The sequence below is a fragment of the Camelina sativa genome, chromosome 13 (genome assembly GCF_000633955.1).
Source record: "Camelina sativa cultivar DH55 chromosome 13, Cs, whole genome shotgun sequence".
NCBI classification, from domain to species: Eukaryota; Viridiplantae; Streptophyta; class Magnoliopsida; order Brassicales; family Brassicaceae; genus Camelina; species Camelina sativa.
Genome location: NC_025697.1, coordinates 12,199,448 through 12,227,327, shown reverse-complemented (window position 1 = coordinate 12,227,327; position 27,880 = coordinate 12,199,448). Strand labels below are relative to the sequence as shown.

At 36.1% G+C, this 27,880-nt stretch overlaps 2 protein-coding genes and 3 pseudogenes across 5 annotated transcripts in view; 2 read left to right on the top strand and 3 right to left on the bottom strand.

The window, feature by feature from the left end:
* Positions 1-1,512, top strand: part of LOC104738167 (protein RRC1) — a 10,043-nt gene extending 8,531 nt beyond the window's left edge. For 3 of the 4 annotated variants that reach the window (XM_019234975.1, XM_019234978.1, XM_019234977.1), the window contains one exon: positions 1,016-1,512. In XM_019234975.1, coding sequence (XP_019090520.1) covers positions 1,016-1,317 — 302 coding nt within the window. In that variant the 3' untranslated portion in view covers positions 1,318-1,512. Of the gene's footprint in view, positions 1-276; positions 441-1,015 lie in introns of all 4 variants that reach the window. The other variant, XM_019234976.1, reaches the window with a different exon arrangement.
* On the bottom strand, positions 1,549-4,079 carry LOC104736526 (probable folate-biopterin transporter 2). The gene is made up of 5 exons (XM_010456526.2): positions 3,209-4,079; positions 2,872-3,131; positions 2,684-2,779; positions 2,437-2,607; positions 1,549-2,352 (listed from the first exon to the last, which is right to left on the bottom strand). The coding sequence occupies exons 1-5, from the start codon at positions 3,573-3,575 to the stop codon at positions 1,741-1,743; spliced, it is 1,506 nt and encodes a 501-aa protein (XP_010454828.1). The 5' UTR covers positions 3,576-4,079; the 3' UTR covers positions 1,549-1,740.
* LOC104738166 lies at positions 5,294-6,353 on the top strand (annotated as a pseudogene).
* Positions 7,268-15,662, bottom strand: LOC104738165 (annotated as a pseudogene).
* Positions 18,514-20,363, bottom strand: LOC104738164 (annotated as a pseudogene).

Here is a 27,880-nt window from a genome sequence, read left to right as displayed (position 1 = left end):
CTTTAATAGATTTGGGCTTTATAGAGTACACATTATTTGGTATTTTAGCTCTACCCTCTTAAGGTGGATAACTGATGCTATAGAAACTTTTGGGCATACGCATCAATTGTATATACCCGGATTTGTCGAAGCCCGTAGTCACATTCATGAGTTGGCACTGATACTGTAATGTTTACAAGTAAAGATGAGAACTTACCTTCACTACAAGTTGCTATTCAATTGTATAATTTGAAACTCGATAGACTTCTCTCTTGACCTGTTTTTTTGTTACTGCAGACAAAAGCGTAGACGCATAGAAGTTGCTTTGATAGAGTATCGTGAAACTCTTGAGGAACAGGGGATGAAAAACTCCGAGGAGATAGAGAGAAAAGTAGAAATCAACAGAAAAAGACTTGAAGTTGATTATGGCTTATCAGGACCTAACGAGGGCAACAGAAATCGTAAGTTCTTACTTCACTCACATCAAACATATACTCTTCTTTTGTTTTGGGAAAGGTTGTTATTTTTCTCCATGTCCATTTGATGCAACAATGGGCGAAACTTGTCCTACTTTCTTAAATTTAGGGCAAGTATTTGAAGCCAGTTTTTTTTCCAAAAATCTCTTCTGTAATTTACAAATATTTTGCCTTTGTTTTTGTGTTGGTGATTCGGAAAAAGAAACGTGAAATTTGAATTACTCGTTCCACTGATTGAATTCTTGGATAGCTAACAACTAAGAACTAATTGCTTCCTTTTATATCCTCTCTAGTGTTTGTATTTAGAACTCTTTAAGTTGCCTGTGCTCTCTTGCACTTTTGTTGGTGTCGAACTTAGCATGCATGTTTCTTGCTTTAGCTTTGATTTTGATTATCCATGTATTTAGGGTGTCTTTTTTTGTTTTCCTACTGCTTCCTCTTTTCTTGAAATGGTTTTATCACGGAGACTGGCAGCATCTGGTGTATTCCAGGACATGGCCAATGTTCATGTTGATCCAATTGACCCTTCTTATAAATTTAAGCATTGATCCTAACTGCAGAGAAATCAATAGTAGAGCGGAAGGAGAGGCGAGAAGATTCTCGAGAATCTTCTAAAAAGCGGCAACGTGGGGAAAACAAGAGCCAAAGTCCGCCGCGGAAATCATCAACCAGGGAGAGGGAGAGAGATCATGACTTGGACAGAGACAGGGATAGGGACAGAGAGAGACACAGAGACAGAGACAGGCAACATGATTTGAACAGGGATAGAGACCGACGTGAAAAAAGTTCAAGCCACGATCGAGATGATCATGATAGAAGCAAAGATAGAGACAGGGACTGGCGCAGACGAGGCACGAGATAATGATACGATTATGCTTGTTTCTCACCTCATGGTTTGTTCTTTGCATTACTGGAAATTATCTTCCTATGAAAAAGATTTTAACCCTTTCGTGTTTCTAAATCCAGAAGATATGTAGAGCACTTGTCCCCAGACACAGCTTGTAATTGTGTATTCAAATTTCTGAAAGATTCCTCATTCATTGTTTCTTCTGCAGAATTCACATGTTTTGTTCTTGAGAAACTATTTTAGATATGGAAGAAGATTAGGCCCCTAACTTCACTAAAGATGTTTTCTTTTACACCAAAAAAAGAAAAAAACACAAACTTGTTATGTATTCAGAGAAAAATGTAGTGCCATTTGCACTTTCCACAGTACTAGAAGTAAAAGTTGGTAGAAGCTGCTGAAAAAAAGTCGAAGCATTTGCTTCAAACACTAACTATAAAGCTATCTTCTATCAACAGAATGAACAAGAGATGCCAACTCCAAATTCCGAGTTCCATCTTTCTCGTCTTCCTCTTCTTCCGAAGAATCCTCACCCATTATCTCATCCGGTAGCTTGAACGTATTCTGATCTCCCTTAGGCACAAGAAACAGAAAACAGAGCGGCGAAAGTCTCATCACGTTTCTAACCAAAACGGCAAGCCAGAGGTTACCAAACTCATTCCGAGTCACTTTAAGGACGTGCAACAATATTCCCCCGAGCCAAGATGAGGTCATGAGGCCTGCATTGTCGATTGACATTAGCAATGCAAAGAAAGTCCCTTCAATACCGTGAGGACAAAGCTTTGAAGTGAGTACGAGTAGCGGCATCCATTTCAGGCGACCGATCATCTGAGAAACTATCTCGTCAACTACTATGAAGAGATAATCCGGTAAACCAAATTTCAAGTTGAGACGTAGCACAAGAATAAGGTCAAGCATTCCGGACAAAGCAAAGAGAAGTTGAGTCCACAAACATAAGCTACGGAACGGATGATCCTTTAGCACTAGCTGATACAACATTGCTGCTAGAATCGACCCGATTGAACCAATTGAGAGAATGAAACCAACTGTTTCCTGAAACAAAACCAGAGAACCACTCAACATATTAGGCATTTTCAGATGGATTCTAAAAATAGAAACTTCTTGTTTTGGGATTACCTGAGCAAACAAAGGACCATCCTTTGAATCAGTGAACCAATAAAAAAGACCTTCATGAATGTTCAAACCAAAAGTAAGGGAAATGTACATATACAGACTCGGACGCCACACATCTGAGCACTTCATTGTCCTCCACATCGCTTTCCCTGCATCTGTGAATTTCTGGTGTACCTGAAACGATACAACCAAGAGTCAATAATCACATATTGCTACGAATCAAACTAGTTCAAGATAGAAAAAAATTTACCTGTTTGTAAGAGAAACCAGGAACATGGGGCTCATTAAACACAATCCCGACTACGGATACTAACGCGAATGGGAATGTCAGCAACCCAAACACACCCTAATGTCAGTAAAACAAGCCAAACACAGAATTAGAGAGGAATCATGAATAACAAAGATCACAGTAGACACTAGACAAGACAATTAGCTAACCTTGGAGCCAACAAAATGAACTAAGATGCCACTCATGAAAAAACCAAGAAGTGCTCCAATAGAGGAGCTTAAACTACATAAGCTCTGCATATCCGATGCAAGAGAAGGGTGTTTGATACTGTTGTAAGCAGTGCAAGCATCAATGGTCACATCCGCTATCGCCATTGCAGCACTTGATATTGTCATCCATAACAGTGCCAAGTAAAGATGTAGATTACTATGAAGTGATATGAAGAACAAAGAAACCACTCCAAGCACCCCTGCAAAGACACACAGAAAACATATTAATTAACGAGACAGTTGCAGAGAATTAGGTCCGTTTTCGAGTGATATTTACCAGCTAAGATGAAGTAAGGTCGTCTGTGGAAACCAAAGATGGGAAGAACATCAGTGAGAATGCCCCAAAGAGGCTTAATGATCCATGGAATCTTAGTGATTGCAGTGAGAGCTTGAGATTCAGAAGGCTGAACCTTTTGAACATCTTTCATGTAATACTCTGTAGCTACACGACCCAATGAACCACCAAGACCTTGGTTTACTCCGTACAGTGAGACCACACCAAACACAAAGCTCCAGTGAAGCTCTGATGACAACATCTTTAGCCACCGCACTGGACCACACACCACATTACGGAAATGGCTTTCTTCTCCTTTGACCACACGGACGGATCCGCCGTTTTCCAGGTTTTGCTCTTCTACTACCATATCTGTAAGGAGTGAAAGATTCAAGATTTGAGTTTTGAGCTCAAATATTGAAACTTTTGATGTGGGTTTGGTCTGAAAATAAAAAACAGATCCAAGGAACAGAGTTGTCTGAAGTGGGTACTTCTTGGACTGGATAGAGCTCAGATCATAGAAAAGAAAGGATGAATCTTTTGATGTAAAGCAAGTAAAAAAAAAACAAAGATTTGGGAATCAAAAAGGATGAATCTTGAATCCAAAGCTCAAAAAACAAGAATGAAATTGGCACGCATGAAGCTTCGTTGACCTGTTTTGGTATGAAGCATAAATGCCCATTGAACTATAATAGAAGATTAGAAGCTGCAAGCAGTGAAATGGTTAAAGAAATGAAAGAATAAAACTCAGATCAGAGAGAGACGAAATGGAAAAGGTCAAGCTTTTGCTGCTAAAATGTTTGACCATAACACAACACACACATCTTTTGTTTGTCTCTTGCTAAGAACATTCTTGTCTATTTTTCCCCCAGCTTTTTTTTTTTTTTTGGGCAATATTTAACTGATAATTGAATTAAAAGGTCTTTTTATTCATTAGAAACAAAAATTGTAAGGTTTAACGATGAAATTTATTTTAAAGCTTAGTTTTGCATCAAAGTCACCATAACTAACCTAATACTTCATTAATACTTTTGACTTTTCCTTTTTTTCATCTATACTACTATTTATTTTAAATTGCTGAAGTCCTAACTCCTACGTAAGAATTTGTAGATTTGTAATTAAAATTACGTTAAGTAAATACAGTGTATCTGAAATTATTTGTAAATTATGTTATATTATATGCAATACACGTTCATAAAAAAAATATTTGTTTGCATTCGACTGAAAAAAATAAAGAAATATAAGCTTTTCCGAGATAAGTAAGGCAAACAAAGGAACAGAACATTTCATTAACCTAGTATCTTTCTTCTTTATGAACGTGTCCGGACACCGTTGGATCAAAATAGATCTTGTCACCACTACTTCTCGACTGAGTTTGATATACCAAAAAGTCTATTTTCATTTCTTTATAACAGGAAAATAGCATATCCCATTCCCAGCATCTTTGGGATGTTGTCACCATTATTATTAAGTTATATAGAAATAGACAAAAATAGCTTTGCCACCAACTACTACCTGTTTACTCATTATTATATATTATTTTATTTGATAATGATATATATATTTTTCTAATGATATTTTTAATTGTTAATCTTTCGTTTCTAATGATAATGATATTTTTTTTCCAAACTTTCAGTTGATTTTTCAAAGTTTTATCAAGCACAAGATGCATATATTGTAAACAAGGTTTTTTTGGTTGAATAAAATTTGCATTCAATAAAGAAAGAAAACAAGCTTTAAAAAATCCTACTACAAGAAAAAAAAGTTGTCATCATGTGTATTATTTTTTAAATATGAATCTTTACCAAGAAGGTTTTTAGTTTTTTCATCACTAGCTAGAAAAAGAATGTAAAATGAGCAAGTCACTTCTTCGTATATGTGTAAGATGATACTAATATTAGTACTGACCAGTGATGATCCTAAGTAAAATAAAAAATACAAAGAACTTTTGAACCAAAAAAAAAAACGTTTGACTCTCTTCTTCATACGATGTCATGTGTTCTTCAAAGTACATAAATGATCACAAAGTTCGAAAAGACAAGTGTATATAAGGACATGGTGTAAAATTGAAAACATGTAGATGTTGAAATGGATAATCAGGAATCTAAAAAGTTAAGACAGTATAACAATAAGCAAATACTTGTGGTCGGAGAAGGAGATTTTTCATTTTCTTTATCTCTAGCCAAAGCCTTTGGTTCTGCCACCAACATCGCTGCAACATCTCTTGACACTCGAGGTAAGAGTAAATCTAAAATCATGCATCAATCATTCTCTAAAATTTGTTTTTTATTGTTTTTATCTGAGATAATAGATAATCATTATCACATGAAAATTCAACAATATCTTTATTCAGTCTTGTGATTATATATATGGTATATATGTTTGCGGTAGAGCTAGGGCGTAACTACAACAATGGAAAAGCGAACGTGGATGAGTTGGAGAGACTTGGGTGCACCGTGGTCCGTGGTGTTAGCGTACACTCCATCACCTAAGACAATCGTGTAGCTCGATACGATGTTATCCTCTTTCATTTTCCTCATGCAGGGTAAGGTTTATGTCGTGAGATTGAGAGCTTTTTACACCATGTGTATGTACGTATTGGCGTATTGCAAATAGAGATGGACAAAATATATAATCCGAAATGCTCCTACATTAGGATTATATATGAATCATGATCTCAACATATGATCTAGAACTCAACAAGATCTGCGTTTTCAAATCTTCATGGAAATCAAGTAGAAAAGTTTCACATGACATTTTTAATTTAAGTTCTTTTTTTTTTAATCTTTAACTTTCATTTATTTTTTTTGTGTTTAACTTTTTAATGCATTTGGCTACATGAGGATGGGGGCACTATCTTAAAATTCTAAAGGACGATCGTTTTGTCCATTGCTAATTGCAACACTTAATCTTTTTTTTCTGTTTATTATTGGTAATATATTGTTCAACATTTGCGTGTACAATTCACAGGAAACACCATGAGGTATTAAGAAGTTTTATGGAGAGTGCGAGAGAGATGGTGAAAGACGAAAATGGAGAGATTCATGTCACTCATAAGACAATATACCCATTTGACGAGGGGGATATCAAGGCTCTAGCTAAAGAGACGGGGTTACGTTTAATCGAGCAAATACAATTTAGCAAATGAGGATTTCAGGGATACTCCTACCCGATTAGAAGTGGAATTAATCGTGATTGTAGGTCTCCTACCCGATTTCATGTTTAAGAAATAGCATCTTGTTTTTAATTATTGCTCTTCAATTCACTAATCTTCACAGCTTATTGTGGTGACAACTGAACATTGTAATGCAAACATTAGGATAAGAGTTTTGACATTCGATATCCACTTTGAGGCATTGATGATTCGTCAACATAAAAAGAAACAAGCCACACAATAATAATAATATCAGCCGTAGATTGCAAAATACGACATAGATTTAGTGTGAAGGATTCTAAATTGCAAAAATAGGACATAGATTGCTTCCGTACCAATTAAGTTTTTGTAATAATAATACAATTAGTTTTAAATGACTATTTTCTGATATAGTCCAACTGAAATCCAAACAGATATAGAAAACTCGAAAAGCCAATGAGAGAAAAAATGTATTGTAAGAGGATGGTGACAGAGTAGTGAAATTGACACTCACCACTTCTTTGATTCAGATAGGTATCATTTGAACTAGAGAAAAGCTAAAATTAGGTGGTGGTTATAGAGGAGAGATATAACAAGAGGATATATGTGTAAATTAGTAGGTACAAAACCCTTATGTATAGAACTATAAATGTTGTACACAATACACATCAATAGAAAGCATTTCCTTACATGGTATCAGAGCAGCAAGTATCCTAAACCTAAATTTTTTTTTACGCCGCTCTCTTTTTCTTCTTCTTCTTCTTTGTTCCTTCGCCATGTCTGCTGAACCATCCAATGTTATTGATACCTCTGCTACTACTTCTCTCCATAACGTCAAGTCTCAACATGTCCAACGTGACAAAGTTAACGACTTCCAACTTTCTGATGTGGAACCGTCAGGTGCGAGCTCTGCTTGCTTAAAGTGGTCACTAGCGGCCTTTGGTCGGAGTGATTCTTCTATCATCAGACTGAAGAAGATGTACCATTTCTACCTCTTCTGCTTCATGTTCTTCCCCATTTTTCTCATCTGCTGGTTGATCCCCAGTTTCTTCTCTCTCATTCGGTAGCTTGATTGTTTCCGGATTTCCTTCAGGCACAAGAAACAGAAAAAGAGCGGCAAAAGTCTCATCACATTCCTAACCAAAACCGCAAGCCAGAGGTTACCAAACTCAGTCCCAGTCACCTTGAGGACATGCAGCAATATGTCTCCTAGCCCATTTGAGGTTATGACACCTAAATTCGCAATCGACATTAGCAACGTAAAGAAGGTCCCTTCATTTCCGTCAGGACAAAGTTTGTTAGCAAGGACTTTTATCGACATCCATTTCAGGCACTCGATCATCTCATGAACTATCTCGTCCACTACTATGAAGGGATAATCCGGTAAACCAAATTTTAAGTTGAGACGTAGCAGAAACATGAGGTCAAACATTCCGGATAAAGCAAAGAGAATTTGAGTCCACTTAAATATGTTACGGAACAAATGATCCTTTAGGACCAGCTGGTACAACAGTGTTCCTATAATTGACCCTATTGAACCAATTGAGGAAATGAAACCAACAATGTCCTGAAACAAACCACAAAAATAGTATATATTAGGCATTTTTCGGGTGGGGTTTGAAAGATTGAAGCTGCATGTTTTGGGACAACCTGAGCAAACGAAGGACCATCCTTTGAATCTGTGAACAATAGAAAAGACCTTCATGAATGTTCACACCAAAATCAAGGGAAATGTACATATACAAACTTGGATGCCACACTTCTGAGCGCTTCATCCTCCTACACAAGGCGTTCCATGCATCGGTGAATGTCTTGAATTCCTGTTTATGAGGATCCTCAATAAACACGATCCCGACTAAAGTTACTAACGCCAATGGAAATGTCAGCAAACCAAACACGCCCTATAATGTCAAAAGGCAACAAAACAAAACATTAGAGATGGAGGAATCACCAAGTGGAAAAAGTCACAACAAATGGTTCGCTAACCTTGGAGCAGACAAAATGAACTAAGATACTACTCATAAAAAAACCAACAAGTGCTCCAACGGAGGAGCTTAAGCTACATAAGCTCTGCATATCCGTTACAAGAGAATCGTTTTTTTAGTGTTGGAAGCAGTGCAAGCATCAATGGTTACATCGGCTATCGCCATTCCAGCACTTGATATTGTCATCAACAATATTGCCAAGTAAAAGTGTAGATTACTCTGAAGCGATATGGACGAGAAAGAAACCACTCTAAGCACCCTTGCAAAGACACACAATACAAAGCATATAATTAATGAGACAGTTGTTAAGGATATGTTCCGATTTTGAGTGACATTTACCAGCTATGATGAAATAAGGTTTTCTGTGGAAACCATAGATGAGAAGAACATCAGTGAGAATGCCCCAAAGAGGCTTAATGATCCATGGAATCTTAGTGATTGCATTGATACTTTGATATTCAGAAGGTTGAACCTTTTGAACATCTTTAATGTAATACTCTGTAGCTACTGTACCGAGTGAGTAAGCAAACCCTCGGTTTATTCCATAAATTGTGACGACACCAAACAAAAAGGTCCAATGAAGCTTTGAGGCCAACATCTTTAGCCACTGCACCGGACCACACACCACATTGATAGTTAAGGGAATATGTAATATTCACTTACCAACTATGTACAACCAATACTTGGAGAACACTCTCCCATATTTGTATATATGTCGTACGTCTAATGAATAGAAAGGCAACCGATTCATTACTCTGTAACATGGTATTAGAGCCATCTTTCTATTAAAAAACCCTAAAAAAAAAAAAGAAGCCGCCTCCCTCCGCTCTTCTTCTTTCCCGATCTCCCTTGTCTCTCTTCTTCCTCTCGTTCTCTCTTGTTCCTCTCTACAATTTTATTTCCTTTTATTCTGTTCTTCTTTCACTCGACAGATTTACGATGGCCCAACCACTTGACAAAGTGTTCACCGTGACTCACATCAAGTCACATATTCCTTTTGTACTTGATATGCAAAAGATGAATTATGATGCTTGGCGTGATCTGTTTGAGACCCACTGCTATAGCTTTGGCGTCTTTGGGCATCTCGATGGCACCTCTACTCCCACTGATGCAAACGACACCATCTTCCAAGAACGTGATGGTATTGTCAAGATGTGGATCTATGGTACGATCTCCTCCTCCCTTCTCGACACCATCCTCAAAACTCGAAGTAGCGCCCGCAACATATTGCTATCCATTGAAAACCTCTTCCGTGACAACAAAGAGGCCCGCGCAATCCAACTCGACAACGAACTCAGATCTCTCACTATCGGTGACTTGTCGGTCCATGACTACTGGCATAAGCTCTCGAACCTCCCGTAACTGACCGTGTTGTTGTCATGCACAAGTTAAACGGTCTGTCGTAGAAGTTCGACAACATCGTCAACATCATAAAACACCGCCAACCATTTCCCTCCTTCTCCATTGCTAGATACATGCTCGTGGAGGAGGAACGTCGTCTCTCTAAGCAAGTGCGCACCGATACGATCACCTCGGCTAATACCTCATATTCGAACGTCCTCTATGCCTAATCACATGGTCAACATCACTCCATATCTCACAACACCAACCACCGTGACGGTTCCACCTCCGGTTCTCGAGACTACTCCGGCTACCGTGACAACACCAACACCAGGGGCCGCAGACGCGGACGTGGCAATTCAGGCAGGGGACGCAGACGACAATCATGGCCACAATCGTACTGGCCATTGAACCCACATAATTGGCAGACGCATCAACCCTGGTTCCCCGCACCAACGCCATATCCGCACTGGCCACAACAACACTAGATGCCGCGTTCACTGATGGCGCACATTTCCTCCACCACCCATCCCGCGACAGGCGTACTCGGCCACTCACCGCAGTCACTTGCTCTTCCGGCTCAACCTACACAACTCCCTGCCGACCTAGCGGCTGCATTTGGGAACATGACCATGCATGACCCAAATGATGCCAGTTGGTACACGGATACCGAAGCTACTTCGCACTTAACCGCACAACTAGGCACCCTTCATTCTCTTTTTAATTCGAGCTCCGCCCCATCGGTTATTGTCGGTAATGGATCTTCTATTCCTACAAAAATCATTGGTTATTCTTCTCTGCCCTCTAAATCTCGACCACTTCATCTCAATAATGTACTTGTGTGTCTGTCTATTATCAAAAAATCTTATTTATGTTCGTCAATTCACTATCGACAACTATGTCACTGTCGAGTTTGACCCCTTTGGTTTTTGTGTTAAGGACTACCTTTCTCGGATCCCGCTACTCCGCTGTGACAGCAGTGGCCCTCTCTATTCAGTCCATTCACCACCATCGGCCACCTCTCTTTCATCACCTCCACAAGCCATGCTCGCAACGGTGCATGATTCTCTCTTATGGCATCGTCGTCTAGGACATTTGGGAAACACTACTCTTCAATCTCTTATTTCTTCTCGTTTAATAAATTGTTCTAAAATTGATATGCCTCTTTGTCATGCATGTCAATTGGGGAAACACTGATTACCATTTGATTCAGTTTTTTCTTCTGTTTCTGCACCTTTTGAAATTATTCAATCAGATGTTTGGACCTCTCTGGTTTTCAGCATCAGTGAAAATAAATATTATGTTATTTATCTTGATCATTTTACACATTTTCTTTGGGTTTTTCCTCTTCGCAACAAATCAGATGTCCATTCAACGTTCTTAACTTTCATGGCTTATGTTTCTAACCATTTTGGCCGCAACATAAAAAATTTCCAATGCGATAATGGTGGTGAATACCAAAACCGAGAATTTCTCAATTACTTCTCTTTTCACGGCATCACCCCTCGGTTCTCCTGCCCTCACACTTCCCAACAAAACGGCAAAGCTGAACGCACACTCCGAACATTAAACAATTCTGTTCTGTCACTTTTCTTCCAAGCACACATGCCAAACACATATTGGGTGGAGGCACTTATGATGGAAACTCATCCCTTCAACATTCTTCCTTCATCTGCCATCAACAACAAAATCCCGTTCACAAAACTGTTCAACAAACCAGCCACTTATGATTACCTTCGGGTGTCTTTGCTATCCAGATCTCCTCCCTACCACTTCACACAAACTCGACGCTCGCTCCACCGCATGCGTCTTTCTTGACTACCCTTCCAATCATAAAGGATATCGTTGTCTTGACCTCACTAGTCGCAAGGTAATTATCTCACGCCATGTCATTTTTGAGGAGTCAAGCTTTCCTTTTTCCAATCTTTCCCAGTTTAAAATCTCTACACCACTTGACGACCCACCACCACCTCCGCAACCAATCTCTCCTCTTCTCCGCCGACAAGCTTCACTAAACCACCAACCTACCATTCCTCAAACAACACTCCCACCTCCAAAACCTCAAGTTGCACAACCGCCTCCACAAGCCGTTAGTCACCCTATGCGGACGCGTAACAAAAGCGGGATCACCAAACAGAAACAACCCCTTTCACCCAGGGTATCAATTCCCTATGCAGTTGTAGTACAAAGGGTTATCAATCTAAATAGTTTTTTATTGCTAGCAGGAAGAATATAATCAGGACAATACAAGTCAAGCCAAGCAGATAGGGTTTTTGTTCTAACAGTCCTAAAATAAATAAAAGAAAGGAATATAAACAAAGAAACCACACGACCTAAGCACTCGATGCAAGCAGTCGAGTACAAGATCGAGTGGGGTGATCGAGTAAGCAAATGAGATATGAACAGCTCGAGGTAGTACTCGATGCAGGTTATCGTGTACCTGATCGGGTAAGTGGTCGAGTAGGTAAAGAAAATGTAAACAAATAAAATACGAAAGCTCCTAAGGATGGGGTAATCGAATCCTAAGTATTCTAGACCAGTACAGATGCCTTACATGCCTCAAGCAATTATTTCCTAGGCAATGAATCTCTAAAACCTTGTCACCACACTCTCGCACTAGCAACAATCAACCTTGATCACTTACCACACTCTCGTACTAGCAATATGAACAAGCATGCATTAAGAACGATTCATTATTGTCAGTAAACTCAAACTCATCTAATCCCTTACTCAGAGTCAAGTAAACCTCTAGCATTGGCTAATTCACGCATCTCATCTACACCTCTCGGTCGCTGAAATGCCCTAGATCTAATCTCAACCTCTCGGTCTGTTGACAACATTAAGAACACCAACCTAGAAGGAAATCTATCAATCATTTACAATCAAACTAAGGCATCCTAACCAATCAAGAACACAAAATCATCAATCCCATCCCTAGAAACTTTACTACACTACTCGGACATGATAACAAGGAACAAAATAACGAAAATGAATGAAACTTGCATTGTATTAAAAGATAGAGTAGAGTAGAAAGAGTACAAGATAGAAATCTAAGAAAACTATAAAAACTATGAAAATAAAAATGCAAAATGAAAAGGAAAATGTTTGAGTCGCTCAGTTCTCTCACAGAAGCTCTCGCTCTCTGGTTTGAGGGTCTGCGGTGTGCTCCCTTGCGATCTAGGAGAGGAGGGGGTTTATATATGGAAACCCTTTTGACCTAGCTTCCCAAACCTGCCCGATGGTCTACTCGATGGGATACACGAGGGTGAAGTCGGGTTACTCCTCGGGTGGATCTTCGGATTGTTCTTCATGCTCTCGGATCCTCCTTGATCGTGTTGGGGGTTCGGACTTGTTCTTGCAGCTCGATGGCTCCTTCGGGTACATGCTCGGATTGTCCTTGTTTTTCCCCATTTTTGGCTCTTTAGCACCTGTTTTCATCCAAAATATGCAAATGCAGAAATGCAACACCCTAAATGGTCTAAAAGTGAATTCCTACAGTTAATGACCTAAAAATGCTAAGTTAGAGGTATGGACAATGCAAAATATAGACAAAAAAAAGGATGCTAAAAACATATAAATTAGAGAGTTATCAAACATGGAGCTCAAATTAAAAAGAGGACGTGGGACTTAGTACCATGACCCCCCAATACTAACATTGTGCGCTCTATGTGGTTGTTTAGGCATAAATTTGGTGCAGATGGGAAGTTATCTCGCTACAAGGCCCGGTTGGTTGCAAATGGGAAATCTCAAGAACTCGGCATCGATTGTCAAGAGACTTTCAGCCCTGTCGTGAAGCCTGCAACAATTCATCTCGTCCTAGAGCTCTCTTTATCTCGCAACTGGCCTATACATCAACTTGATGTCAAGAATGCCTTCCTTAACGGCACACTCGAGGAGATGGTTTACATGCACCAACCGCGGGGTTTCCGCGACCTGGACAAACCCGATCATGCTTGTTTGCTCAAACGGTCCATCTGCGGTCTTAAACAATCTCCACGTGCTTGGAATAAATGCTTTGCTCAGTATGCCCGTAAAGTTGGTTTCATGCAAAGCAAAGGAGACCCATCCTTGTTCGTCTACCATCAACCACATGGCACCGCCTATCTCCTCCTATATGTCGACGACATTGGTCTCACCGCATCCTTCACCAAGCTACTCAACGACATCATCACCTCTCTTCACAGTGAGTTTAAAATGACAGATTCTGGTGAGCTTCACTACTTCCTCGACATTGCCATCAAACACAACACTTTCGGCTTCTTCCTCTCACAACGAAAGTACGCCGCTGACATCCTACACCGAGTCAACATGTCTAACTGCAACTCATGTACCACGCCAGCCGATCGTCGTGCTTGCCTTGCCATCGAGGATAGCCCACCGGTCTTCGATCCAACTCTTTATTGAAGCCTCGTCGGCGCCCTCCAGTACTTAACATTTACACGCACGGATATCTCTTTCGCCGTCCATCAAATTTGTCTATACATGCATGACCCCCGCGAATCTCAACTCAAAGCCGTCAAACGTATCTTGCGCTACCTCAAGGGCACTCTTGATCACGGCCTCCAACTCTACCCAACACAACCTACCGGTCTCATCGCTTACACGGACGCCGATTGGGCTGGCTGCCCCTCTACCCGACGATCAATTTCCGGCTACTGCATTTTCCACGGCGACAACTTAATCTCCTCGTCCTCCAAATGCCAACACACTGTCTCTCGTTCAAGCGCGGAAGCTGAGTATCGCGGCGTGGCCAACGTCGTCGCCGAAACAACGTGGCTTTGTAACCTCCTCCTCTAATTGCACTGTCCTCTCACCAAAGCCACTCTCGTCTACTACGACAACATCAGCGCCGTCTATATCTCCACCAACCATGTTCAACAACAACGAACCAAACATGTCGAGATCGACATTCACTTTGTTCGTGAACGTGTCGCCCTCGGCACCGTACGTGTTCTCCATGTTCCCTCGTCTCACCAATATGCGGAAATCTTCACAAAGAGTCTTACCACTCCATTGTTCACCGACTTTCGATCCAGTCTCGGCATCCTTCCCAACGACGCTAAGACTGTGGGGGAATGATAGATAAGGGAATATGTAATATTCACTTACCAACTGTGTACAACCAATACTTGGAGAACACTCTCTCATATTTGTATATATTTCGTACGTCTAATGAATAGAAATGCAACCGATTCATTACTCTGTATTACACATTACGTAATTTACTTTCGCTTTGCTCCTCTACTTCCATCTCTGCTTCTATACAGAAGGAAAGATTCAAGATTTGAGTCCGTTTTGAGCTTAATATTGGAACTTTTGATGTGTGTTTGTTCTGGAGAAGAAGAAGAAGATAGAGAAAATGATATTAGATCAGAAATGAAAGGATAAAAATCACATCAAGAGATACCAAAGAAAAGGTCAGGAACTAAATGTTTGACCAAAACATTCTTATGTAAGAAAACATAAAACAATAAAAGAAAAGTCAAAAGTATTAATGAAGTATCAAATTATTAGGTTTGTTATGGTGACTTTGATGCAAAACAACACATCTTTGTTTGTTTATAATCGGCTCAGCTATGCTCTGAATCGGATGACATCGTCAAAACGTTCCTAGAGTCCAGACTCTGGAAACAAGCACAGCTAGAATGTGCTCCACGCGGTTTAGAAGCATACCAAAAATTAAGACGTCCCTGTTTCAGTTGAAGTGGATGCAGCGTAGAATGAAAACAGTCGCTTATGTGGGATGCGCTGGATATGCAGATTCAGAAGGCTGAACCTTTTTTGAACATACTTCACGTAATACTCTGTAGCTACATGACCCAATGAGCCACCAAGAGTCCAAGACCTTGGTTTATTCAGTACAGTGAGACCACACCAAGCACAATGCTCCAGTGAAGCTCTGAGGCCAACATCTTTAGACATTACGGAAATGGCTTTCTCCTCGTTCGATCACACGTACGGATCCGCCGTTGTCAAGTTTTTGCTCTTTTACTACCATAACTAGTTCTTCTGTAAGGAGTGAAAGATTCAAGATTTGACTCTGTTTTGAGCTCAAATGTGATGTGGATTTGCACTACAAAAAGAAAGATCCAAGGAACAGAGTCTACTGAAGTGGGTAATTCTTGAACTGGATTGAACTTAGATCAAAAGAAAAAGGATGAATCTTTTGATGTAAAGCAAAATAATCAAAGATTTGGGAATCAAAAACGATGAATCTTGAATCCAAAGCTCAATAAACAAGAATGAAATTGGTACACATGAAACTTCGTTGACCTGTTTTAGTATGAAACATAAAATGCGCTAGGGGCATCATTAGTGGGAGAAACATAAAATGCCTTAAGGGCATCATTAGTGGGAGAAACGGTGAATCGTTACTCAACAAAATAAAAAATTTACTTTTATTGCAGATTTTTTTTTTTTTTTAATATTTGTTCCACTAAATAAGTGACACTTAGTGTTATTTCTTCTGAGAAACGTTTATTTAGTTTCTTTAGTTTGTTTAGGAGGAATCGTTTCTTCTCCTTTTCTCTTCTCTCCTCTTTTTTTTTGTTGTTAATAAAAGTATTTGTGTGAGCAACGCCCCGGTGGACATGGTCTTAATATCTTTGAACATTAAATTTAGAAGATACAAAAAAGATAAATGAAACTCAAAGGATAAAATTAGATCAGAAAAAGACGAAAAGGGAAAGGTCAAGCTTTTGCTGCTAAAATGTTTGACCAAACACAACACACATCTCTTTGTTTGTCGTCTCTTGCTAAGAACATTCTTGTCTAATTTTCCCCCAGTTTTTTTTATTTTATTTTTTTTTGGCGATTTTAACTGAAAATATTGAAACGTTTTAATTGAATTGTAAGGCTTTTTTATTCATTAGAAACAAAAATTGTAATTAGTCACCATAACGAACCTAATACTTCATTAATACGTTTGACTTTTCCTTTTTCTACATAATGTATAAATTCATCACTAGCTATGAATGTAAAACGAGCAAGTCACTCCTTTGTATAATGTGACTTGACCCACTCTTTTGAATTTAAGTGGGAGAACGACCTAGGTCGTGTTTTTATTGTTTTACGCCGCTTGAAACAGAGAAAAGGAGAAAAACAGTTTCTCAAGGTTTTGGTGAGAGTTTGTGAGATTTCAAGGCGTTTTTGGTGAGATCTTTCTGTGGGAGTGAAGATCCACGGCTAGAGACGTGTTAGAAGCTTGCTAGGAAGGTTGGATTCGTCGTGGTTGGTCAAAAACTTCTTGCAAAGAGGTGATGGGATTGTTTGTTTCTGTTTGTTTGTTCTTGCTTGTTTGTTTCTGTTTTTGTGTATTTTTCTTGATGGGATTGGTTGCTATAGGTTCCTACGGATGCATATGGCTTTGGGTTTGAGTATTGGGCGATTTGGTGGTGATTGGAAGCGAGATGTGACTCTCGGCTTCGAGCGGTTCGCGATTGCAGAGTCAGAGTCGATCGACACCAGGAGGGTGTCGGTCGACACCAGTGAAGGAGCATCGATCGACATTGTGGGGTAGTGTCGGTCGACACCAAGAGCCAGTGTCGGTCGACACTTGGCTGGTGTTGGTCGACACCTCCCTTCCAGCGAGACTATGTTTGTTTTCCTGGGTTATATGCTTTGGTGGTGATTAGAAGCGAGATGTGACTCTCGGCTTCGAGTGGTTGGCGATTGTAGAGTCAGAGTCGATCGACACCAGTGAAGGAGCATCGATCGACATTGTGGGGTAGTGTCGGTCGACACCAAGAAGAGCCAGTGTCGGTCGACACTTGGCTGGTGTTGGTCGACACCTCCCTTCCAGCGAGACTATGTTTGTTTTCCTGGGTTATATGCTTTGTTTGTTGATTGTTTTGGACATTGGTATCTCAATTGCTTTTGTGTATAGCCCGGTAGATGAGAGGATTGCCTCTCTGAGTGTTTATCAAATATTCATGCATCTCAATTTACCAACACGAGTTCTTGATCTTAGCATCAGACAGTCTATGGGACAAGGTTAGTAATCAGGAGGCAGTAGATATAGCTAGACCATTTTGCATAGGAACCGATAAGAAACATAAGCTATTTTTTCAGTAGTGTGTGCGAAAATATAGTTTGATAAAGTATATGCAGAGATTAAGTATACGCAGAGATTAAGTTTGGTCAAATGGTCACAAAATATAGAAAAAATTATATGTAAGCCGTTAGAAAACAGAAAACAGGCATAAAGATAAATTTACATAGCCAAGAAAAATAATATACACAACAAAACCTCCAAATACACCTTCATCTAACTACCACGCGTAACGCGGATCAATTGCTAGTTTCATATAAATCAAAATCCAGACACAATTAAAGACTTTAAGATAATAACCTAATAAAGTAGTCGCTGTTTTTTTTTATATGGAAATGTAGTAGTCTAATAATTTATGGTTAGACTCACTTAGTTATATATGTATGAGACATCACAAACCTACTGTTTATTATTTTGATTTTTTTTCTTAACTGAAACATTTTAAATCTCTTCAAGCTATCACCATAAAAATATATATATAGATATGCATAACTAACAGCACAAAATAAATTTTATGAAAATATATATCACAATGATTTTGAAACATGACTATTGACTACAACTACAAAAATATATGGCATATGGCATGTAAGATACAATATGACTTAATTGCCCTAAATATTATCATCAAAATAAAATTTGATTACTTTATTTAAATTCATGGTACGTAGTCTTTTAATTTTGATGCACACCGAAAAAACATAATAATAACATGTTAATTTATATTATTTTTTCAAAATAGAATAGCCCGTATGTAAGAACTCACGCATAGCCTGAGCTAACACCTAGTATATATATATTAGGCATTTTCGGGTGGGGTTTGAAAGATTGAAGCTGCATGTTTTGGGATTACCTGACCAAACGAAGGACCATCCTTTGAATCTGTGAACCAATATAAAATACCTTCATGAATGTTCACACCAAAAGCAAGGGAAATGTACATATACAAACTCGGACGCCACACTTCTGAGCGCTTCATCCTCCTACACAAGGCGTTCCATGCGTCGGTGAATGTATTGAATTCCTGCTCATGAGGGTTCTCAATAACCACGATCCCAACTACAATTACTAATGTAAATGGAAATGTCATCAAGCCAAACACGCCCTATAATGTCAGAAGGCAAACAAAACAAAACATTAGAGATGAATCACCAAATGGAAAAAGTCACAGCAAACGGTTCACTAACCTTGGAGCCAACAAGATGAATTTAAGATACCACTCATAAAAAACCCAACAAGTGATCCAACGGAGGTGCTAACCTACATAAGCTCTGCATATATGATACAAGAGACTTGTGTTTCATACTGTTGTAAGAAGTGCAAGCGTCAATTGTCATATCGGCTATCGCCATTCCAGCACTTGATATTGTCATCAACTATTGCCAAGTAAAGGTGTAGATTACTCTGAAGCAATATGCACGAGAAAGAAACCCCTCCAAGCACCCCTGCAAAGACAGTACAAAGCATATAATTAATGAGACAATTGCTGAGGATTTGTTCCGATTTCGAGTGACATTTACCAGCTAATATGAAATAAGGTCTTCTGTGGAAACCAGAGATGGGAAGAACGTTTGTGAGAATGCCCCAAAGAGGCTTAATGATCCATGGAATCTTAGTGATTGCATTGATACTTTGATATTCAGAAGGTTGAACCTTTTGAACATCTTTCATGTAATACTCTGTAGCTACTGTACCAAATGAGTAAGCAAACCCTTGGTTTATTCCATAAATTGTGACGACACCAAACACAAAGGTCCAGTGAAGCTTTGAGGCCAACATCTTTAGCCACGACACCGGACCACACACCACATTACATAATTTACTTTCGCTTTGCTCTTCTACTTCCATCTCTGTTTCTATTAAGGAAGGAAAAATTCAAGATTTGAGTCCGTTTTGAGCTTAATATTGGAACTTTTGATGTGTGTTTGGTCTGGAGGAGAAGAAGAAGATGATATAAAAAATGATATTAGATCATAAATGAAAGGATAAAAATCACATCAAGAGCTACCAAAGAAAAGGTCACGAACTAAATGTTTGACCAAAACATTCTTATGTAAGAAAACAACAAAAAAAAAAAGTCAAAAGTATTAATGAAGTATCAAATTACCTATTAGGTTTGTTATGGTGACTTTGATGCAAAACAACACATCTTTGCTTGTCCATAATCGGCTCAGCCATGCTCTGAATCGGATGACATCGTCAAAACGTTCCTAGAGGCCAGACTCTGGAAACAAGCACAGCTAGAATGTGCTCCACGCAGTTTAGATGCACACCAAGCATCAAGACGTCCCTGTTTCAGTTGAAGTGGACGCAGCGTAGAATGAAAACAGCCGCTTATGTGGGATGCGTTGGATATGCAAATTCAGAAGGCTAAACATATTTCATGTAATACTTTGTATCTACACGACCCAATGAGCCACCAAGAGTCCAAGACCTTAGGTTACTTCGTACAGTGAGACCACACCAAGCACAAAGCTCCAGTGAAGCTCTGAGGCCAACATCTTTAGACATTACGGAAATGGCTTTCTCCTCCTTCGACCACATGTACGGATCCGCCGTTGTCAAGTTTTTGCTCTTCTACTACCATAAAAATGATGAATCTTGAATCCAAAGCTCAAAAAACAAGAATGAAATTGGCACACATGAAACTTCGTTGACCTGCTTTGGTATGAAACATAAAATGCCCCCATTAAATTTAGAGGATACAAAGAAGATAAATGAAAGGATGAAATCAGATCGGAGAAAGACGGAAAGGAAAAGTTCAAGCTTTTGCTGCTAAAATGTTTGACCAAACACAACACACATCTCTTTGTTTGTCGTCTCTTGCTAATTTGCTAAGAACATTCTTGTCTAATTTTCAATTATAATTTTTGGAAACTATGTTTCAAAGCTGGGGAACCTAATTACACTTTTTGTTTCTAATGAATAAAAAAAAACCTTATAATTCAATTAAAACGTTTCAATATTTTCAGTCAAAATTGCCCAAAAGAAAAAAAAAATTCCCCCAGCTTTTTTTTTTTGACAATTTTAGCTGAAAATATTGAAACGTTTTAATTGAATTATAAGGTTTTTTTTATTCATTAGAAACAAAAATTGTAATTAGTCACCATAACGAACCTAATACTTCATTAATACTTTTGACTTTTCCTTTTTCTACATAATGTATAACTTCATCACTAGCTAGAAAAGGAATGTAAAACGAGCAAGTCACTCCTTTGTATATACGTCGTAGTTGCATGTCAAGTTAATTATATAACTTAGATCTTATAAAGTAATTAGTTTTGTTTAAATGTAGTTAATATAATATAATATTAATTATAATGTTCATATATATTATTGATTTTGAACTAAAATGAGGATTTAAAAATGAATGTAGTATATTGTATGATAGTTTTGTTCTCCAATTTCTTTCTCTACGCAGTGGTGATTATTGACCTTAGAGTTGGAAATTTGTTTTGAGCCATGAGCGAACATCATCGATATGATTGGATAATGATCCCTGCACAAGGCATAATCCAAAAATTAGATTCAGAAAAATAAGGTCAAGTAGTAAATTAAATCAAATAAAAAGTGAAGTTAATTTCATGTTCAGAGACCCTTGGTTTTCTATAAACATAATTGGAAATCCAGCCATGCGAAGAATTTCAGCACTTCTGTATTCAAATTGGAAGGGAACTATATTATCAGCTGTGACACACACAGGAAAAAAAAAGAATAATTAAGAAGAATCAGCATCTTCTCGCGATTGATATCTAAATTGTAATGTAGATCTGTAGATGACAATATACACATACAATTTCCATGTGTAACTAAGATTGGTAACGATGGAGCAATACTTGTGGACCCATAATGATATGTTATACTCTGTAAGTTTCTGCAAGATTGATTTAGGTTTATACCACGTCTAAAAGTTGTGTAACTTAAGGTTTATTACAAATAGTGACATTACGGTTTAAAACGAGCCTACCTCCAAGCGGGAAGCCAGCCATCGATTCCAACAATAAATTGTAGGTTTATGTTTACCACTCCTGTGATATAAGAAGACGCATAGTAAAGAGCTACCGCTGCACCCAAGCCGATACCTCCTAGTCCTATCATGACTATCAAAACCAATTGGATTAATAGAATTGATATAAAAATTTGATGTATACTATAAAACTAAGCATGCTATGTGTTGAATGTTGATGATTATTGGTTACCATTGTTTGGTTCATGATGTAAAAGGTCAACAACAAGCAAATAAGCTAAATTGAAAGAAGCCATATCCTCTTCCATGTTCTCAAAAATTCCGCAGACATCAGCCCCTAAAATTTTATATACAATATTATTGGTTTTTAATTAAAATTTTAAAGGATATTAATTAATACTAGTGTCTTTCTGAAGTTTAAAGCCAAGTAGTATATCTTACAAGCAGTAGTTTGTGTTCCACCCAAGAAAGTAATGGGACGTATTGGAGCAGTCGGACAAATCCATTTTACCTATGCATAAAAATTATAAATTCTAATTAGAAACTTCAATTTTGTTTCTGTTTGACTAAAACTAAAAAACAGATATATGGCAAAATTTAACATCTGCATGGATCCATACATTTGGAAGATTCAATTGACGTACAAATTCAGCTGAGTTGCATGCAGAAAGAATAGGAATATATAGAGTGATCAGAGATACACTTCAAGTAGAGAGAAGAACATGATTTTACGTATATATAATTTTAGCTAAGTGAGAACATAACAAATGAAATTTATGTGAAATTGTACGACAGAGAAAATTTATTAATTATTCTTGTCATGTCACCAATATTTTAATACTAAAAAGGAAAAAAAAATTATATACAAATACCACTTCAAATCAAATCATAATATTTGTAGAACATGTCAAAATCAACTTTTAAAAATACTTTTCACAAGTGTTTATAAATTACTCTATTAGGCCATCATTAATGGGAGAACACTGTTTTAAGCCCAAAAAAATTATAAAAATAATGAATAGTGGCTTAGAACACTTTTTTTAGTTCTTGATGTAGAACTGATTTAAGCCCAGTTCTTATTTGACGTGGCTTCATGTGATTGGACGAGATTTTTTGGAAAAAAAGAAAATATTTCATTTATATAAGTAAGCAATTTAAAGGTTAATTTATAAGTTTTTATAATTGTAATATGTTTAAGAATATTATATTAATTTATAAGTATATAATTGCTTTTATATAAGTATACAATTTAAATGTTAATTTATAAGTTTTTATAATTATAATATGTTTAAGAATATTATATTAATTTATAAGTATATAATTGCTTTTATATAAGTATGCAATTTAAATGTTAATTTATAAGTTTTTATAATTGTAATATGTTTAAGAATATTATATTAATTTATAAGTATACAATTGCTTTTATATAAGTAAGCAATTTAAATGTTATTTTATAAGTTTTTATAATTTGTAAAATGTTTATGAATATTATATTAATTTATAAGTTCTCCCATTGCTTTTATATAAGTAAGCAATTTAAATGTTATTTTATAATTTTTTATAATTTGTAAAATGTTTATGAATATTATTTCACTATATCTTTATTCTAAGAACACCATAATTAGTTCTCCCATTTTTTTTACCTATGATCTTAACAACTGATCTAACATTATTTTCACTATATATTTAATCTAAGAACACAAAAAAAAGTTCTCCCATTAATGATGCCCTTAGTAGAAGATGTCACTCGTTTTAAACTTTTGTTATAACGAAATAGGTGACTTAGATACTTGAAAAAAAAACAAATAATATATATATATACTATAATTTGTATCCGTGCATGCGCGAGATTTTAATTTAAAATATTTCTTATCAATAGAAATTGTTGAGCTCAAATATAATCATTTCAATTTTTGAATATAAATTTATATAAATACAAAACTTACTTTACTCAGTGATATATAACATATATATTTTTGAAGATGATATTTTTTTGTTATATCTATTTACGATTTTACGTGGAATTTTAGTTAATTTTTTTATCAATAAGAATTATTGAATATGAATATAATTTGAAGATTAAAAGATAAATCTATATAAGTATCGTACTTATTTTACGTCAATGTCAATCGTTAACCTAATTATAGAGACCAATTAAACATATCGATATTCTACATTAAATGCGAATACACAAAGTTTCATGAACAGTTTTAGTGTTATATTGCTACAATGAGGTTGTCCAAATGCATCATCTGCCATAATAGAATTTCCGACTAAGTCAAGAATTCTTAAATGGCGAAACATTTACACAATAGATATTTATTCACTAATCCAAGTTGCATATTTTTCTAAAATCTCATATGTTATTTGCATATGTTAATTTTGTGATGCAACCCAGCTTCGTTTTCTCAAAAAAAAACATATTGTACTTTAAATATGTTGTTTTTGCCAATGTTTTGGGTTAAAACTTAAAAGCATTTGATCATATATATATATGTTATATTTGTTATATATGTTTTATATCATGTTATAAAATTGTAGCTCCAGTTGATAATATACTTTACACAAATCATCTGCCACTTTTTGTAACGGCTTACATATCATTTTTTCTATATTTCCTAACCATTGATTTTTTTTTTAGATAGATTATTTTTTCAAACTTTTTTTTCATAGTTTTCCCAAAAAAAGTGTGCCCCTTACAATGTCTTTGTTTTAGATCAAAACTTTTAACTTAAGTTAAGTAATTAATCTTTTTTTCTTATAAGTAAAATTTAATAATAAATCTTTATGGTCTATGTTTCTTAGAAACTAATGTTTCACTTCAATTTTATTTTTCTGTTTAAATTTTTATAAATACTATTACATAACTTTATTTTTTAATCCACCAAGCATTAAAATCTTACTTACATTCTAAAACTCATTAATCATTTAAAAATTGGAATATAATCATTTTTTGGTTATAATTATAATAATAACATTATTACTAAAACAAATTTATAGTATTATTTTTACTATTTTAAATTTCTCATTTATTTTACATAATTCATTTTTAGATAGTTATTATTTTTGTTATTTACTAAAAAATATATTATTGTTTATACTATTTTAAAATTTATTTAATTTTATTTAATTCGTTTTTATGTATTTATTAATATTATTAATTATAACTAATAAATATACAATGAATATTAAAAATAATATTTTTTTAATGCAGCAAAATTGATTAGATGCTCATATAGAGAAAGGATAAGTGAACAACTTTATATATATAGGTAAATAAAATCAAAAGTAAAGCATGTGATTATGCCCGATGCCCGATGTCATGAAGAAGGAAAAAGTATATCAAAAGTTACTTTTTGCAATTATGCCCGATGTCGTGAAGCCAGACTATAGGGGCCTTGTGATCTTCTGTTGGCCATACAATTTCAGTGTCTCCATACAATTTCAGTGTCACCAAACAGAGATGTAACTAGAGAACAAATTATGAACAATTAATGAAGAAGGAAAAACATACTAAAATTCATGTTTTTGATCAAATAATCACTTTCTTTCAAAAACTTGCACTAGCTAGAGATGTATTGCGTATTAATTATAATCAAAGGAGTACTGACATATAAAGTCTTATCATTAAAAATTGGATGAATGAAAAAAATATATTATTTATTAAAAGATTATCTTATTATAGTGGATCTAGAATATCTTATATAATAAAGTAAGGTTTTCTTTTAACAAGATTTAAGAAGTTGTCATTTGGCACTCTCTTCTTACAACATGTGTTATTTTCTCTTTAACATTTTTAGGATATTCTTTTCATTAAATTTCTATGACATATATTATCTTATTTATATATATATTTAAAACAAAATATAATTTGGTATTATACTTAATAAGATGTTTAATTTATTATTTAATTTGTGTAGTACATAGTCCAAAATAACAATTTTTTTTTCTCTAAGAAGTTGTCATTTGCCACTCTCTTCTTGCAATTTGTGTCATTTTCTCTTTAATAATTTTATTATATTTTTTCAATTAACTTTATATGACTTAAAATATTTTATTTATTTTTTAATTTGTGTAGCATATTGTCCAAAATAATTATTTTCTTTTTTAATTTTTTTCCTTATCTCTTTATTATAATAAATATATTATTTGTATTGCTTGAAATTCCTATCAGATATTATTAGTTACATTAACAATTTATATTTGAAAAATAATAAATGTAAGTATATATGAACCTTCTCACATATTTTATTAAATTTCATATTATATCACATCTTTTGTAACTTTCATATTAATTTGGTTACATGGAGATTCCTATCATATAATTGTAGTTATATTAACTAAAAAAACAAATGAACTTAAAACAATTAATAAATGTATTTTTGGGTGAACCTTCTCACGTATTTTACTAAATTTCAAATTGTAATATCCGCGAACCAAAATGTGTATTTTGGGGATGGGTGTCGATCGACACCAAGGGGGTGACGGTCAACACCAACATCTTTCTGGTTCGACCAGTTCGATTTAATTGTTTATTTTGGTCGGTTTGGTTTAAGGAAACTCAAGGAACCGTGATATTTAAGTGGGAGAACGAACTAGGTTGTGTTTTTATTGTTTTATATCGCTTGAAACATAGAGAAAAGGAAAGAAACAGTTTCTCAAGGTTTTGGTGAGAGTTTGTGAGATTTCAAGGCGTTTTTTGTGAGATCTTTCTGTGGGAGTGAAGATCCACAGCTAGAGACGTGTTAGAAGCTTGCGAGAAAGGTTGGATTCGTCGTGGTTGGTCAAAAACTTCTTGCAAAGAGGTGAGTGCATGAACATGGCTGATCTAAACCTGAAATTCCTTTGTTCTTGCTTGTTTGTTGCTGTTTTTGTGTGTTTTTCTTGATGGGATAGGTTGCTATAGGTTCCTACGGATGCATATGGATTTGGGTTTGAGTATTGGGCGATTTGGTGGTGATTGGAAGCGAGATGTGACTCTCGGCTTTGAGCGGTTCGCGATTGCAGAGTCAGTGTCGATCGACACCAGGAGGGTGTCGGTCGACACCAGTGAAGGAGCATCGATCAACACTATGGGGTAGTGTCGGTCGACACCAAGAGCCAATGTCGGTCGACACTTGGCTGGTGTCGGTCGACACCTCCCTTCCAGCGAGACGATGTTTGTTTTCCTGGTTTATATGCTTTGTTTGTTGATTGTTTTGGACATTGGTATCTCACTTGCTTTTATGTATAGCCCAGTAGATGAGAGGATTGTCTCACTGAGTATTTATCAAATACTCATGCATCTCAATTTACCAACACGAGTTCTTAATCTTAGCATCAGACAGTCTATGGGACAAGGTTAGTAATCAGGAGGCAGTAGATATAGCTTGACCATTTTGCATAGGAACCGATAAGAAACAGAAGCTATTGTTTCAGTAGTGTGTGCCAAAATATAGTTTGATAAAGTATACGCAGAGATTAAGTTTAGTCAAATGGTCACAAAATATAGAAAAAATTATATGGAAGCCGTTAGAAAACAGAAAACACGCATAAAAATGAATTTACATAGCCGAAAAATAATATACACAACAAAACCTCCAAATACACCTTCATCTAACTACCGCGCGTAACGCGGGTCAATTGCTAGTTTCATATAAATCAAAGTCCATACACAATTAAAGACTTTAAGATAATAACCTAATAAAGTAGTCACTGGTTTTTTTTTTGTTTTTTTATGGAAATATAGTAGTCTAATAATCTATGGTTAGACTCACTTAATTATATATGTATGAGACATTGCAAACCTACTGTTTATTATTTTAATTTTTTTTCTTAACTGAAACATTTTAAATCTCTTCAAGCTATCACCATAATATATATATATATATATATATATATGCATAACTAACAGCACAAAATAAATTTTATGAAAATATATATCACAATGATTTTGAAACATCACTATTGACTACAACTACAAAAATATATGGCATATGGCATGTAAGATACAATATGACTTAATTGCCCTAAATATTATCATCAAAAGAAAATTTGATTTCTTTGCTTTATTTAAATTCATGGTACGTAGTCTTTTAATTTTGATGCACACCGAAAAAAACATAATAATAATAACATGTTAATTATTATTTTTTCAAAATAGAATAGCCCGTATGTAAGAACTCACGCATAGCCTGAGCTAACACCTAGTATATATATA

What these genes read in the sequence shown, in the direction of transcription:
- LOC104736526 (XM_010456526.2), bottom strand. Translation starts at nt 3,575, where the DNA reads ATGGTAGTAGAAGAGCAAAACCTGGAAAACGGCGGATCCGTCCGTGTG. An exon ending in ACCTTACTTCATCTTAGCTG is followed by an intron (nt 3,132 to 3,208) that starts GTAAATATCACT and finishes GTGTCTTTGCAG; the next exon opens with GGGTGCTTGGAGTGGTTTCT. An exon ending in CTGGTTTCTCTTACAAACAG is followed by an intron (nt 2,608 to 2,683) that starts GTAAATTTTTTT and finishes GTATCGTTTCAG; the next exon opens with GTACACCAGAAATTCACAGA.